Source organism: Cyanistes caeruleus, chromosome 3 (genome assembly GCF_971803275.1).
Source record: "Cyanistes caeruleus chromosome 3, bCyaCae1.hap1.1, whole genome shotgun sequence".
In the NCBI taxonomy this organism is placed as follows: domain Eukaryota; kingdom Metazoa; phylum Chordata; class Aves; order Passeriformes; family Paridae; genus Cyanistes; species Cyanistes caeruleus.
In genome coordinates, this window is record NC_141703.1 from 87819160 (window position 1) to 87831385 (window position 12226).

At 51.8% G+C, this 12226-nt stretch overlaps 2 protein-coding genes across 3 annotated transcripts; both read right to left on the bottom strand.

Moving 5' to 3' along the window:
• Positions 1–58: 58 nt before the first annotated feature.
• LRRC23 (leucine rich repeat containing 23) lies at positions 59–6026 on the bottom strand. Of its 2 annotated transcripts, none has more exons than XM_023939888.2 (7): positions 5881–6026; positions 5692–5804; positions 4600–4853; positions 4378–4508; positions 1506–1642; positions 696–915; positions 59–411 (listed from the first exon to the last, which is right to left on the bottom strand). In XM_023939888.2, the coding sequence occupies exons 1-7, from the start codon at positions 5959–5961 to the stop codon at positions 373–375; spliced, it is 975 nt and encodes a 324-aa protein (XP_023795656.1). In that variant the 5' UTR covers positions 5962–6026; the 3' UTR covers positions 59–372. The 2 variants fall into 2 exon arrangements, with proteins under 2 accessions (XP_023795656.1, XP_023795650.1); XM_023939882.2 differs by having other exon boundaries at positions 696–918.
• A 3425-nt stretch (positions 6027–9451) lies between these two features.
• On the bottom strand, positions 9452–12222 carry TPI1 (triosephosphate isomerase 1). Its single transcript, XM_086882654.1, has 7 exons — positions 11985–12222; positions 11177–11300; positions 11016–11100; positions 10757–10889; positions 10562–10647; positions 10293–10380; positions 9452–10020 (listed from the first exon to the last, which is right to left on the bottom strand). Exons 1-7 carry the CDS (start codon positions 12094–12096, stop codon positions 9902–9904), a joined length of 747 nt encoding a protein of 248 aa, XP_086738780.1. The 5' UTR covers positions 12097–12222; the 3' UTR covers positions 9452–9901.
• Positions 12223–12226: the final 4 nt, after the last annotated feature.

Here is a 12226-nt window from a genome sequence, read left to right on the forward strand (position 1 = left end):
TGAGGGTGAGAGAGCCAGAGAATAGGAGTGGGTGTGCAGGATAAACAATCCCAGTCACTCCAGGCTCATTAATTATTTTTATTCAAATCAGAAAACCTTGCAGAGTTTTTGGGAATCAAATCGAACCACAGAACCTGTAACTCTCCCCTTTCCCCTCTCAGGCCTACTGAGAATAGAACATAGTGCAGTGACTGCAAAAACACTGCAGTGCCTCAGGGCAGCGTCTAGGACCAGGGTGAATAGCACTCCTCTTTGCTCCAGAGGTAAAATGAGGTGAAGCTGGTACCTAAAGCTCTCACTTTCCCAGCCTCACATATGGGGAAAGGCATCACTACATCTTGACAGCCTCTGGGAACAGGTGTTAAAAACAGGTCACTCAGTCACTGTATCCTCAAGAGGTGCTTCCATTTCCTGAAAAAGGGAGGAGGGAGAAATTAATGACCCCATGCCCAATGTCTCTTCCCCTTTCACTGCCCTCTTTTGCTAGTGGGGTCAGGAATGGCAGCAGGGTTGCATGATGGCCACCATAACCAGCTTGCAAAGCCTGGCCTCTTTTTCAGGCTTTCATGCTCTTGTGGCTGACATCCCCCACCCTTCTCTTCATGTAATATAGTGGAGGAGAGGCTTTATCAGCATGCTTGGTCCTTTTTCTTTCTCTTCACCTCCTTCTAATCCCTGCACTGTGTTGTTCTCACCATTTCTGTTTGCTTCCTTGTCTGACGGATTTTCTCTGCCTCTTCCCGCTCCTCTTTCTCAACTGATTCCTTGTCGAGGCGTTGCAGCTGTGGCAGCCGGGACAGGACCTCCAGCCGGTAATTGGGCTCTTCGGTGCACGGATTGTCCATCAGCACCAGTGCCTGCAGCATGGGGAGAACCTGCAGTTTTTCCACCTCCTGAAAGCTTTTGATCCCATTGCTCCTGAAGAAAAGGAAGCACAGAGAGCAGGGGAAGGAGACCCATGCACGTAGTGAAATCCCTTTGGAACAGTAAGTGAACAAGATAGAAAAAGCAAATCTTAACGGCATCAGGGACCTTAGACCTTAGACCACAGATCTGTCACCTAAGATCCAGATCTGCAGCTCCCCGGACTGAGAGACAAAAAGGACATCTCCTCTGGATTCCTGTGCTCAGTCCATTGAACCGTGTGACATCACCACGGCCCTGCATGGCAAACACTGAGAACTAAAGGGAATTTTCAGGCAGAGCACAGAGAACACACTTTGAAGGACCCAACTGGCTTAAGGCAAGGAATGAAAAGCCTGAGATGGGGTATGAGAATGACTGGACAGGCTGATATTTTGTAAGAAGCCCAGGAAAGGCCCTGGCGGTTACAATGCCTAGACAGCTGCTGAACACCAGTTAAGGATGGTAGATATCAACCCATCCCTACCAGATCTTCAACTTCCAAAAAAAAAAAAAACAACCCAGAAAATCCTAAAGATCTAAATGGGAGTGCAGTCTGAAGAAGGGATCTCTGCTCCCAACACAGAGCAGGGAGGACCCACCGTAGGTTGAGGTACTGCAGGCACTTCATGCTGTCAGAGAATCCATCCAGGGCCTCAAGCTTGTTGTCACGCAGGTGCAGAGTCTCCAGCTGCTTGAACTCCTCAAGGCCTTCAAGGCTGCAAATGGTGTTCTTGGCCTGAGCACCAGGGAGGCAGAAAGAGAGAAGGAAAATGGGGACACACAGGGGAGGGAACAGCAGTTATTTCTGGCTTTTAAACCTCTTTCTATCCTTCAGACTCCCTACCACTCATAACACATCCTTGTCTGAAGCTCAGTCAGGTAATTCAGGGTCTTGGCCAAGTGGGTTCTCAGGATTCAGATTCAAGGACCAAAAGTTTGCTGAAAAAGTGTTTCCTGGAGCATCACTTGGTGTTTGAGACAAAACCACCCCAGGTGAATACTCCACTGCCAGCACAGCACTCCTTTCCATGGCAGTGCCAAATCTGAGCCTCAGAGAGCAACAGCATGGAGGGGAAAGCACACCTGAGCCTAAAATTAATGTGTTTAAGGGATGAGTAGCAGCCTCTCTTAGTCACACAGTACATTTAAGTCCAGGCACCTTCCAGTAGCTGCTTCTCCTGTGGGGAAACCTACGACCAAGAACTTCTACTCCTCTGGGCTGTGTCTTACTTAAGGAAGTTTAAAATTCCCCATCACTGAATTTCATTCACTTCCCTGGTATGTGGGTTAACAAAGCAGGGGAATATGGAAGCTCTGAATTTCAGGACTCGTTTCACAGCAGGATTTCGGCTGCAAAAGACCACTAGAGGTCTCCTGTCCGAGCGGATACTCCCCGCAGTGCCAGCACCTACGCTCTGCTCTGTCAGGCTGGTCACCGCCCTGCACGGCCAAGTTTGGAGCATCCCAGGTAATTATCGTCTCCCCACCACGTTCTCCAGCCTGGAGCTGAGCAGGGCTTTCCTTGCCAATGTGTCTGCAGTCGCTAAGGGTGCTGAGACCTGAATGAAAAATGGCGTGAGAGGTGCTGTTGTGCTCTCTCTTCCTTGTAGGTACCCAAGCAATGACGTGGGCAATACCTGAGACTAAAAAAGGGGCACAGGCTGAACTGGTGGGATAGGAGAACATTTTAGGGCTGAGTGATTCAGGATAAAGGCATTTTGTAGAAAAGGAGGATTTTAATAGAAACTGGACAAAGGAGAATCTGGAGCAGCTGGGCCAAGTAAAAGGAGTAACACCATGGCAAAAAGAGGAAAGCTGGATATTTAGTGAAGGCCATGTGAGCAGATTTAACAGTCAGGAAGGATTAGGACATTGTACCTCAGAGAAAATTGTGAGCTGGCATGGGTGGGGAGCTCATTGATCACTGGTTTATAAAAGGAATAATAACCTCCCATCACTCTCACTTTCTTCATTACTTCAGTGTGACTTGTTTTATCAGCTCTGGCCTTGCAAGCACTAGCAGGACAATGCAGAATGGGTATTTCTCAGAGTTGTTTAATTTTTTTTCCCATAAATCAAACAACATTCTGTCTGACACCGTACCTTCCCTTAGATATCAGTTCTTCACCCAGATGTGATGCCACTGTTTTTTATTGCAAGTTACCATACCTTGCCCATGATCTCCTCTCCCCTTCCTGCACAGTCCACCTTTCTCAGGTTAGCCTTTTCCACCACTGCTGTACCATGACCAGGAGCTAACACAGCCCTACTGTGACCCTCAAAAATTATGCAAGTGCCACATGGTACACAGCCAGCTTGTAGTCTTCCTAGTACATACCAATTTTTACATGCTAAATTTCATCTGCAGCTATGTCATACCTTAACCAAAAGTGGTTCAATTCCTTAAATTGAGCCCTGTCCTTGAGGCATCAGCTGCACTTACCCAAGGCTGAATTAACACCAAAGTCTTTCCGCAGAGAGGAAAGCACTACTGGGGGAGATTTCCCTGCAAAATGATTTAATGACCAGGTAGACATGGGAGACAAATTCAAGCCCCAAAGATTCTTGAGAGTCAGTTGTTCTAGTTTCAACACTCATCCCTTGCCATTTTCCTGTTTCACATGGGCAGCTCAGAAACCCCTCAGTCATGCCAGGAGCCTTTCCTTAGTAGACATGCTCTGTTTGCTTCCCTGCAATAACTCACTAAGGTGACTGGGTATGCTTTGAAATGCTGTATTGTATCTAGTGACTTATCCACTTCATCCACTCTTGAAGCACTTCCAGTCATAAAATCCCAGTTTTCCATCAGAAAATTGCAGGCAATCTCAGCAAGCCATCTCCTCAGTGTTTTCTGCCAGGGAATCTTGATGAATAGAAGCCACATAGTTTTTCAAAGTCTTTATCATATTTAATTGCTTTTCAAGAGGTAGTGACTCAGGACATCTGTTTAATCTTTGCAAGCTGTAGCACAGTGTGATGCATGGGGCTAAGCCATACATCCTCTCTTCACTCACATCTCTAGGAGTAAATGCTTCCTTGAAGTAATTGTTTATGACATTAAGAAACAGCTTCTCCTATCTTAGTTTCACTGCAATATTGAATCAATTTCTTTTTTGGCAGCTGTAGGTGTGAATCACATAATTGTGCTGGCTTTAAACCAGTACTTGATTAGGCCCATCAGAGAGCAGAAAGGCATCGCCTCCCTTTGTCACCCGAAGAGCAAAGCTGTTGCTTTGCCCAGTGATCTCCAGTGGTCCCAGGGCACATGGAATACAAGCCTACCCAACACTGCCTGAAGGGAAAACTGCCTTCCTGCAGGAGGCTGTGAGGGAAGAACCTTTCCTGTGAGGGAAGATGCACTGAACACCGACTCCTCTATGATTTGTGGCCACTCCCTTTGAGCTATCTGGGCTGCAGGTGCCAGGCTCTGCAGCAGCTCTGTCCCACTCCCCAGGCTGGCTGATCCCTTACCAGATAGAGCTTCTTGAGCTTGGAAACACCCAGCCCTGCTGTGGTCTCTAGCTTGTTTCCTCGCAGCTCCAGGACTTGCAGGCTGAACAACTGGTCGTGACTCAGGCCCAGCGCTTTCTGGATTTTATTTTCTGGGTGCCAGAGGAAGAAGAAACAAGGAAGTTAATCCCACCATTCCAAGAAAGTGTCCCCACAAGAACGAAGAGAGGTGGTCTGTATCACCTTTCAGGCTGAGGTTGGCTAGGAGGGGGTGAGTAATGCCCTCAAAATCCATGATGTGGTTGTGATCAAAGCTGATGACTTGGAGGTAGGGCAGCTCCTGCATGCTGGCACTGGTGAGCAGATTCCCATCCACCTTCAGCCAAAGCAGCTGGGTTAGGCTGCTCAGCGGGGCCAAATCTTTCAGCTTGTTCTTTGACAAATCCACATACCGCAGGTGAATGAAGCGTTCGAGGAGGCTGATGTCTGTCAGGCCCCTGAGGGAGGGTGAATGTGAATAAAATAGCTCTCATATTTCCCCACTAACATCTTTTGGGTTGCTTCTTGCCACTGCTGGAGGGAAGGCAACCTTCTCTCCTACTTCCCTGCTGTCCCAGAAAGCCTTGCTGAGAGAAGAAAAAGGCAGGTGATAGGGACAGGCCTGTAAGCAAAGATGAATGGTAAGATTGGACCTGCTTTCCTGGCGGAGGGACTGCTTATTCCCATTGAATTGTATCTGTCAGGATAGGGAACAGCCAGAGCAGAGAAAAGAGTAAGTTCTGGGGTCTGTCAGACAATAGTGTCAACCCAAAGGACTGTGTCAAAGGACTTTCCTAGTGGAAAAAACAGTGGTTGAGATACCCTATCAAAGAAACAATCTTAATGGGCCCTTTAGTTAGCTATGTGGGTGTGCTGGGGAGGCTGAGGCTCCAAACTGTCCCAAGGCCATTGTGGCACAGTACTTACAGCTGCCTGCCTTAAAGGTTAGCAATTAGGAGGACAGATGTCAATGGATATTTCTCAAAGTGCCTGTAGGGAGGTCACTGTTCAGCTTCCCCTAGGAGAGCACAGTCCAGAGTGATGGGCAGGCTGCCGTCAGCCTTGGGGGACACTGATGTGTGTCTTGGGGGACACAGTGGTGTGTGTGGCTGTGGTGGAGGCAGTGCCCAGGCCAGGGCTGAGGATGGACAGGCACAGACTGGAATGCAGATGGCTGGAGAGAGAGCAGGGCCTGGACACGCTCCTACCCGACATGGCCACTCACCAGCTTGCAGCACAGCGGCTCCCTGACCATGGAGAAAGGGGCTTCTGCCGGGTCAGGCATTGCACACTCACTTGTCTTTGGCTTCAAACTTCACATAGGCGAGAGCCAGCCCGTTGCCGGTCTTAGTGAGGAGAGAGAGGCCCTCCTTGAGGATTTCCTCCGTCAGGGGACAGGGAGCCGGCTCCTGGGAGAGAAGGAGAGAGCACGACGCCAGCGCTGGCCCAACCACAGCCGGGCCGTGCTGAGAGCCTCCCCCTCACCTCTTCTTCTTTCTCCTCATCCTCCTCCTTCTCCTCCCCCTCTTCCTTCTCCTCCTCCCCCTCCGGCTCCTCGTCCTCCATGCTCCCGGGGCAGGCCGCGCTCGAGGCCCGGCCGCTGCCATGGGAACGGGGGCGGGCCCGGCTGCGCGGAGCCGCCGCCGGGGCGGGCCCGCCGCTGTCCCCAGCACCGCGGCCCCGGGGCTCGGAAAGCTCCGAGCCTGTCCCACCCCACGCTCCCAGCTGGGTGACATCTGCAGCTGTTAGCGGATCCAGAGAACCGAGGGATGTTTTCGGCTGGAAGGGACCTCTGTGCGCACATCAGCTCAGAACGGGGCCGGTTCAAAGTCAGGCAGGGCTGCACAAGGTGCTGGGCACTCGGGCGATGAATGCCTGATTAACTCTTAATCAACCCTCTGGTGAATGTTTAATTAACGTCTTGAGCAGAAGTAGCCTTGGGCTCTGCATGAAGCGGCCCCGAATATGAGCCTCTGGATGCCAGTAAGGGGTTTTTGGGGTGCACTGTCCTCCAGAGCTGGGCAGGGTTGAGGCTGCCCTTGCCCAGCCGATGCCAACAGCACCGGGTGTTTACCAGCCGGGAACGCTACTCAGAGCTGACTGTCACCAGTGCTTTGCAGTTAATACAAAGTCCAAGGCTCTGCCCCCTTTCCCCTCAGTGCACTTTGCTCCTTTGCAGTGCCTGGGCAGCGTCAGTGCTAGAAAAGCGGTCCGAGCAGAGGTGCTCTCACAGCCATCAGCCATCGCCCCTCCCGCAAGGCACCCCTGCGCTCAGGGCTGCACAGAGAGCTGCCATCTGTGTCCCCTGCTTTGTCCTGCTAGACTCCCCGGTGCCGACCTCTTCTCCTGTGCTACACACCTGTATTCACTCCGTGCTCATTATCACACAACAGAATGGTTTGGATTGGAAGGAACCTCAAAAATCAGCTCGTCTCAACCCCCCTCAGCCATAGGCAGGGATTACACACACCAGACCAGGCTGCCGAGGGCTCCATCCAACTCAGCCTTGAACACCTCCAAGGATGGGGCAGCCACAACTCCTCTGGGCAACCTGTTCCAGTGCCTCACCACCCTCAGAGTAAAGAATTAATCTGCATATGAACACTCCTGCCTTTGCTTCCTGCCCTAAACATCCCCTAATTACAGAAGGGAGCCCAAATCTTTAAACTAGAGAAATTTTATTTAGATTATGTACACATAACCCAAACCTAATTATACTGATAATTAAGGAGGGTATGTGCTAAAAGCTGGCCTGCACACCCACAGAGGAGCACAGGGTGACGCCAGCAGGAGAGGGAGCCCAAGCAGCACCCGGCCGGCCGCTTTCAGGCCCATCCCAGGATCCATCAGCCCACTAAAGGCCTTTTCCAGGGGCACAGGGCACAATGGCAGGTGGGAACCCACATTCAGGACTCAGAGAAAGGAACACCCTGTCCAGCCCCATCCCAGGGGAGCCTCAGCTCCAGAGCACCTTTGGGACTGGGGGTGTAACTGTGCTCAGGGGTGTGGGACGCAGGATGGGATGCAGGGGAAGAACATTTGGGGATTGCACAGGACTCATTAGGGAGTGTTTAGGACTGGAACCAGGGCTGATCTACGTCTGATTAAACAATGAAATCAAATAAATGGATATAGCCTACAGGAATAAAAAGGGCCAGTCACCTGTAAATAGTTTGTGATGGTTTGTCCATGTCCTGCACCTGATCAGTGCAGCCTGTCAGGTCTTCTCACTGAACTTTTGCACTTCGCCCTGGGTGAGGAACTTGTGGCCAGAGCAGCACAGGGAATTGGCTACTGGGGGCCTGGAGAGGTTGGGATTGAGGGGCAGCTACTGGGCACTGCCCAAGCCCAGCTGCTGGAAGGAGACACACTGTACATGTGTGTAAATACTTCTATAAATACAGATATATACAGATGCTCACTAATGCACCTCCATCCTGCTCAGCTGGAGCAGGGCGTGGGATGAGGCTGTGTGGGAGTGCTCTGTGTGGATGCATGTGTAATCTGTGTGGCCAGCCATGGCTGTGCTTAAGTGGAATATATTCAGAGTCACAAAATATTCTGAGTTTAAAGGGACACCCACAAGGATCATTGAGTCCAGTGGTGCCTACTGGGAATACAAGCTCAGCCTGGCTATTGTTTGGGGCTGAGGATGCGGAGCCATCGCAGCCTCTCTCAGGCTGTTACATCTGGCACAATGCATTTTTCTCCAACAGCAACCTGTTTAAAATCCAACCATTACAGTTTGCTGTGAGGATCTGGCAGTATTTCCACTCCAGAGAGCTGCAGTCCTGCCAGAAAGCAGACAAAAAGAAGAGGAAACAAGATCTGGCACTCCTGCTGATATAGAAATGATTTTCCATGAGTTTATTCCTCATTAAATGAATGTTTTCATGCTCCTGCATTCTCTCAAAGCAGCAAGATCAATGCTCAACTCCCATCTGTTTTCTTCTATGTAGGTCACTCTCCTGGGCTCTTGTGCTGTGGGCAGGGCTGGGCAAGAGCAGAAGCTGACAGCAGAGCTGCAGCCAGTGACCCATCCCTGAGTGATTGTACCCAGTCCCTGCAGCCTTAGGACCAACCAGTGTGTGCCCCTGCTGCATCACTGCTGCTCTGGTCAGTATGACCCAATGGCCTCAAACTACAGCCATGGCCCAAGCAGCCTCTCAAGCACGTGCTCTGGTTGTAAAAAACAGTTTTCAGAATCTTTTATTTTTATTTTTTTTTCCCTCCTTTGAGTTATCCTCCTCCTCCTTTCCACATCATTCCACACATATACAGAGCTGGGAGCTGCCACCTCCTTACTGCTGTCAGGTTCTTCCTTCTCAGACCACCTGATATCCTAGGAAGGAGATCCCTCCTATCCAGCTGGGCAGCAGGAAGCTCCCCCAGCAGTAGCAGGGCAGGATTCCCCACAGCATTAGGCTTTTTCCTCCTTGCTTCTCAGCTCCTGCCCCTCATCCCTCAGGTGATGCTGGCACTCTGCTCATAGGCTCCCAAGGATGTACTGCCTCACAAATAAGCTCCTCCTTGTAAGGCACTTCTTTTTCATCACCCTCAGTACTACCAAATAAACCTCAGCAGCTGGGAAGTAACATCAAGTCTTGCTTCCTCACCCACCAGCACATGGTTGAAAGCAGGCAGCAAGCACTGCCCCAGCACAGGGCCTAAATAAAATCCTTCCCTGCAGAGACAGAGCTGCTCCACTCAACATTTAATGAGCAAAGTCAGTTATTACAAGTCCTTACAGGCAAAGAGCAGTGATGAGCACATTACTGAACCTGGCAGGGAAGACTGGCTCACTGGTGGAACAGCCAGGTGCTCCAGCAGCCACTGGAATAGAGATACAGATATAACAGAATCACCACAGGCCCAAAAAGCTGTTATATGAAAGAAGCAAGATGCAGGTTGAACCTGTGCAGTGCCTACTGGGGTAATGGTGGGCTCTCAGGTAAAATCCCACAAAACCCTCTCTGCAACCAGCCACCTCCAAAAGCAGGAAATTCTCTACACTGCTCGTCCCCAAGATGCTTCCCAATAAGATCCAGGACACGCCTTTGCTTTTTCTGTTTTTCATTTATTGTTCAGTACGGGACACAGGTGAGGTAAGACATCCCACAAGGGTCTAAGCTGACAGGTTCCTTGCTGATGGAGCTGAAGGATGCAAGAGACTGTGGTTCCTTTTTCCTTCTTGCAGCACCAGTGGCCCCCTCTCCCTGCAGGGCTGCAGGGAAAGGGAGAGATACTGGCCAGGTGAGCTGTGGGCTCTTAACAGGTCAATGGGAAACTGAGGATTCAGCTCAGAGAGGAGACTGTCAAGACTCTGCCGAGACAGACTCCTGCTAACAGGGCTCCAACGTGGTGGGGGTGGTTAGCAGAACATCTAGAACAATGACTGTGGAGGGGAAAAGCCTCGAGGGAGGCCTCCGTACTGAGACGTGTGCAACGAAAGGTCCCTTCTTGCTTCCATTTCTTAATCACAAGGGACAGCTCCTCATGGGGTGCTTCAGTGTTTGGCATTGATAATATCCACAAACTCTGGCTTGAGAGAAGCTCCACCAACAAGGAAGCCATCCACATCATGCTGAGAGGCCAGCTCCTTACAGTTGCTGCCAGTGACAGAACCTAAGGAGGGAGCAGTGTTTTAAGGTCAGATGTGCCAGCTGTAGGGAAATGGGGCCAGAGCAAAGGCAGGACTGGCAAGGTACCAGCCACCTCTTGCAGACAGCAAGGCTATTTCCCATTTATCCAGGAAAACTACCCAAACAAGATAGAAGGTGATTTTTTTATGCTCTGAAAGTCCAGAGCTTCCTTGCCAAGGAGAAAATAATGTACAACTGCAACAACAGGTAGAAAAACTAAGCACTTCCTGCCCTGGAAAGTCGCTTCAGACTCACCTCCATAGATAATCCTAGTTGACTGAGCAACAGCATCAGACACGTGGCTTTTCAGCCACCCCCGCAGCTTCTCATGAACTTCCTGAGCCTGCAACACAACACAAGAGTTACACTGAACCATTCTGCACACAGATCCCTTCTGAAGACAAGGGAACAGTTAGATGCTGTCTAAGTCATTAAGAATCTCCAGGAGATTCTCAGTAAGACTCTTCAGTAAGGTTTCCTGGGAGGGAAAGGTCAGTTTACTCAGCCACCTCCCCTACTCATACCTGTTGGGGAGTTGCAGTTTTACCAGTTCCAATAGCCCAGACTGGCTCATAGGCAAGAACTACTTTACTCCAGTCCTTCACGTTATCTAGGGAGGAGGGAAAAGGTACAGGTGAGCACAATACCCCCAGACTGGGAAGACCAGAGCTGGAAAACTCCTAAAAAAACCCAACCCAACCACTTCTTTTTCCTCTTACCAGCAATAGCCTTGGTCTGTTCAAAAACCACCTTCTCTGTTATGCCAGCTTCTCTCTCATCCAGCTTCTCTCCAATGCAGGCAATGACTCCAAGGCCCTCAGAGAGAGCATGAGCCACCTTCTGCCCAATCAACTGGGAATGGAAAAGCAAAAAGGCAGCCAATAAAACAGGTAGGAGGTCTGGTTTAATTGCTCACTTTTCCAGACTTTCCAGACCTATTTGAGCTGGACCATGTCTCTATTCTACGAAGCTACTCACCTCATCAGACTCTCCAAATACATGCCTTCTCTCTGAATGGCCTAGGATGACCCATGCAGCTCCAATATCCTTGATCATTGCTGGGCTGGAGAGAAAGGAGATGATTCACTGGAGGAAATTCATATCCCAGAGGCACCCTGACTTTACTCTCTGGGGCTCACCTGATTTCTCCTGTGAAAGCACCCTTTGGTACCTTGTAACAGTTCTGTGCCGCCACTCCAATCTTTGCATCGAGCTTCTGACGGGCAAAGTCAAGGTAGATGGCAGGGGCTCCACAAACCACCTCTGCAAGGCAAAGCACACACTTACCCTTGTGACAGGGGAAGGGCAGAAACTGTATCCAGCCACTGATCCCAAATCCCAGCCATAAGAGATCATCCCTCTCTCCTGAGAAGGCACAGCCTGCCCCTCCTCATTGACATTTGGGGGGCCCTCTGCCACTGGACAATCGCTGCTATCGGATGACTCAACAGCAGGGAGGAAAGCCCTTTCCAGGGGGCTGCACAGGCAATACCAGGCCGACGGCCAGGCTCACAGGGGTCCCTTGGGAAGCGCCCAGATAAAAGACGGGGCGAGAATCCCACCCTACAGCCCGGGCCTGGCCGAACCGGGGAGAGCCGCACCGGGTTGAGCCTGGGGTTGTAACCGGGCACGGCGGCGGGGCAGGGGCAGCGCAGCGCTCCGAGACCCCCCGCTCCCGGGGATGGGGGCCAGGCCGAGGGGAGGCGCGGGGCCCCGGGGGTCTCCGGGGATCGGCCGGGGGCGCCCCGGGGGTCTGCCGCACGTACCCGCCGGGCCCGCGGGAACCCGGATCCGGTTTCGCGGGTATATTTAGCGCCGCTGCCGCGGGGTTATATTTAGGCCCCCGCCGCCCTCTGACATTTGCCGCTTCCCCGCCCGGGCCCGGGCCCGGTCCCCGGCTCCGCAGGGCCGTGTGGGACGTGCGCTACGTGCGGGCCGCGCCCTCACCGGTGTCGGCGGAGAGCTTGGCGCCATTCAGCGTGTGGATGAGCTCGCCCAGACTCTTCTTGTCGCCGTTCATCTTCCAGTTGCCCCCGACGAAGAACTTCCTGGGCGCCATGGCGGGAACGAGCGGGAGCGGGGCCGGCACCGGAGGAGACGCGAAGGTCAGCGGCAGCAGCGCGTGAGGCGACCGGCGCTCCTTTTATAGCCCGGCGGCGGCGGAGACCACGCCCCCTGCGTGCCCCGCC

Excerpts from the sequence above, each read along its gene's own strand:
- LRRC23 (XM_023939882.2), bottom strand. The coding sequence starts at position 5,961 with ATGGAGGACGAGGAGCCGGAGGGGGAGGAGGAGAAGGAAGAGGGGGAG. Across the intron at positions 4,509-4,599 it reads AGCCAACCTCAGCCTGAAAG|AAAATAAAATCCAGAAAGCG; the intron begins GTGATACAGACC and ends TCTGGCACCCAG. Across the intron at positions 919-1,505 it reads CTGCAGTACCTCAACCTACG|GAGCAATGGGATCAAAAGCT; the intron begins GTGGGTCCTCCC and ends CCTTTTCTTCAG.
- TPI1 (XM_086882654.1), bottom strand. The coding sequence starts at position 12,096 with ATGGCGCCCAGGAAGTTCTTCGTCGGGGGCAACTGGAAGATGAACGGC. Across the intron at positions 10,381-10,561 it reads AAACTGCAACTCCCCAACAG|GCTCAGGAAGTTCATGAGAA; the intron begins GTATGAGTAGGG and ends GTTGTGTTGCAG. Across the intron at positions 10,021-10,292 it reads AACTAGGATTATCTATGGAG|GTTCTGTCACTGGCAGCAAC; the intron begins GTGAGTCTGAAG and ends CTCCCTCCTTAG.